This window comes from Sinocyclocheilus anshuiensis, unplaced genomic scaffold, assembly GCF_001515605.1.
Source record: "Sinocyclocheilus anshuiensis isolate Anshui unplaced genomic scaffold, SAMN03320099.WGS_v1.1 scaffold3403, whole genome shotgun sequence".
Classification (NCBI taxonomy): domain Eukaryota; kingdom Metazoa; phylum Chordata; class Actinopteri; order Cypriniformes; family Cyprinidae; genus Sinocyclocheilus; species Sinocyclocheilus anshuiensis.
In genome coordinates, this window is record NW_015544684.1 from 141,315 (window position 1) to 144,522 (window position 3,208).

The 3,208-nt window shown below is 39.7% G+C and overlaps 1 protein-coding gene across 1 annotated transcript in view; it reads left to right on the forward strand.

Moving 5' to 3' along the window:
- Window positions 1-1,517: 1,517 nt before the first annotated feature.
- The window catches only part of LOC107698225 (RNA-binding protein with multiple splicing-like), a 5,126-nt gene continuing 3,435 nt past the window's right edge, over window positions 1,518-3,208 (forward strand). The window contains exon 1 of the mRNA XM_016499188.1: window positions 1,518-2,026. Coding sequence (XP_016354674.1) covers window positions 1,973-2,026 — 54 coding nt within the window. The 5' untranslated portion in view covers window positions 1,518-1,972. The remainder of the gene's footprint in view (window positions 2,027-3,208) is intronic.

Consider the following 3,208-nt stretch of genomic DNA (forward strand, 5'->3'; position numbering starts at 1 on the left):
CTAAAAACTCTCAATAACGTCATCAGTTATGCACATCTAAAGTGATAAAGCCTTTCCAAAAGGAATTTTTTTTTTTTTCCTCAATCAGACTTGAACGTCTCTTCGGAACTGAAAGAAGGAGAGCTGCAGTAAATGGTGGATATGCAGTGAGGCACAGAGGACACAGGGAACACAAGCTAAGTGCTGTGGAGCTCTATGACACTGATGCGATGGGACGGGGCCAGTGAGGTGTGAGGAGGAGGAGTGTGGTTTGAGGTGGCTTTTGGGACAATGGGCCTGCTCTTCTCCAATAAAACATGAAGGCCTCATCACAGGATTCTGGCCCCACTGTACAGGCTTTGTGTCGGGGAGCTCACCACTAACAAGGAGATGACAAGAAATGGGATGTCAATTAACAATATTTCAGATAATTCGCAGGGATTAGCTGTACCTGTCACTTTTATGATCATATGTTATGTTTCTTTGATTTATAGATTACTAGAAGGAGATTAAATATTTTTAAAACCATTGGTTTTGAATGTCACTTTGCAGTGCAATGTGTCAGACGAATGCCAGCACCCTTCTGGCTGTGGCATGTCTGCACTCAGCCAATCTGTACACTTGTCATTCTTTAAGAGCCTGGCACTGATACGTCTATCAGTCTGTCTACTGTATAATCATCTTTGGCACTTTGTACCTCTGTGCTCTGTTTGACTTATTTTTAAACCCCTGAGAACAAGACAAGAGGCATAGGTTACTATTAGAATGAGTGTTAATGGAAAAACTGACATCAGGGTGGTCAACTTTTCATTTGATGTTTTTCCAAGCTATTTGGTAGTACATTAAAGCTTTAAACACATCCAGTTTAGAGCTTGTAACCAAATTAAGCAGTTACTATAAGACAGGCCCTCAAACAAACTGCAAGTCTGTATATAAACATCTGTAGGATGTATAAATAGTTCATAGTTCCCTTATGTACAATGGAATGAGAGAGGCCTGGCAAGAAAGACTTTGTCTATATTTAGACAGATTATACAAAACAAAACACTAGGTCAATCAAGAAAAAAAACCTGACATGTTCTCAACCTCCACCGCTCCCCGCAACTTCAACAAGCTCCTTTACTTTGTGTGACTACACAATGTCAGGAAACGGGACATAAGACCAGTTGAAGGTGCAAACAGTCTAACATAAAAATGTATGAGATTTAAAGGCCCATTTTTAATAGCCGGTTCCCTGTATTGTGCGTGCCTTGCCGCGTTTAAAGGGAAAAGACAAGTAGCTTTCCTTTTAAACAGATGTTCCCATAATTAAGTGCACTCAAATGTCAGGGTTATTTTAGGAATAGCTCAGTTTTTCAACAAACAAATAGAGGATGTATAGGCTACACCCTGACCCTTTCACAACAGCCCCCATAATGAAACTTTAAAGTTAGTTTTACAACGTTTCTATATCTCTTGGGTAAACGTATTAATATGCCATTTCTCTCTTTTATTTATTTACTCCCCTCCCTCCTCCTGATACAGTTGATATGAGATGTCTCCAATAATAAAAGGAGCGGTTCCAATTGGTCCGTGCATTCCCATGAAGGCGATGATTCACTAATGGAGGGGTTGGCTTATCCACCAGCTGCAACGCCGCTCTCGAGCCTGCCCCATCTCACTTGATGACCTAATTGGCGAGCAGGTCAACTATGGAACAGGTTTTACCCATGAGCTCTGCTTTCTTTGAAATTTAACATTTAAAACGAGGTAAATGTGAGGTGGCACCGCCATTTCTCTTTTTTTCTCTTGCCCCCCACCACGCACTGCACTTTTTTCACCTAGTCACCTTGGCGTCTTCGGGTCACCTGCCACTTTTGACACGACCTCATTGTTCCCGCACGAGTTCTGCTGAGTCCCGCACGGATCGCCATCAGGATCCAGCCGCACTTTAGGACGCGGAAAAAAAGCTAAACTTCTGCTGGTCCTTCTGGGTGTCAAGTTTACGCACAAGATGAGTGTCAAGTCTGACTCCGAGCCAAACAACAACGTCTCTATTGAAGAAGAGGTGAGAGTTCGGTGTCTTAAATGAGTCACTGAGCTGTTGTAAAAAGTAAATCTGTCTAACGTTAAATCTGTCTAACGTTATATGTCGACAACTTTTGAAGTGTGAAACGGGAGCCTCAGCGTCTCTCCGTGAAGTTTTTGCTGTCAGGGAAAAGTAAGGAAATGGTTACTAAAGAGAATTAAAACACGGTGGTTTGAAGTTCATAATGTAGGATGAAAATGAATTGTTTCCCGTTAATTTAATGACCACCTATTTTCCTTGATAGATTGTCTTTTTGTTCAGCGGTATGTTAATTGCGGTTCCTTTAAATATCCAGGGAGTTAAATTGCGCCATGTGTGAAGTTTGTTTGTCTTTTTGTTTCCTTTTTGGCCAATTTCTTATTGATTTAAAATGCATACTTGTTAAAGTACTTGTTTGAAAGCCTCTCATTCGATGTAGTGATTTAGTTTGTCTCAAGCTGTTAAAGTAAACGCGCAAATCAACGAATTGTTTAAAATTGGCTTCAGCGTCACTGAGATAGAATTTTGTAATGGTCGTAATGCAGCACGGTGTAACTATTTAGTGGTTTCCTCATGAACTATGCTTTTAAAATGCAAACAGTTAAAAAAAAAAAGATGCATAGATATAATTATTAAATATATAATTATATATATATAAACGGCAATAAACCTGTTAAATATGCTTCAGTTAGCCATTTGTTTTTTTAAACCGTTTATAAACACACACACACACACACACACACACACACGTTTACTTAGCTAAATGGGGACATTACGTAGACTTCTATTGTTTTTATATACCGATAGTTATATGCTTTTTAACCTAAACCTTCCCCTACCCTACCCCTAACAGAAAACGTTATGCATTTTTACAATTGAAAAAAAAAAAAACGTTACTTTATTTTTATATCAGTTTTACAAACGAGGACGTCCCCAAATGGAGGTTTTTGGGGATTTTTGTCAGGTTTTGCTCACTTTTGGGTACACATTTGTCCCCAACATATGGTTAAGTAGGTACACACACACACAGACACACACACACACACACACACACTCATGTCTGGTTTGCTATCCTTGTGGGGACTCTCCATAGGCATAATGCTTTTTCTACTGTACAGACCGTATTTTCTATTGCCCTACACCTAAACCTACCCCTTACAGGAAACTTTCTGCATTTTTAGA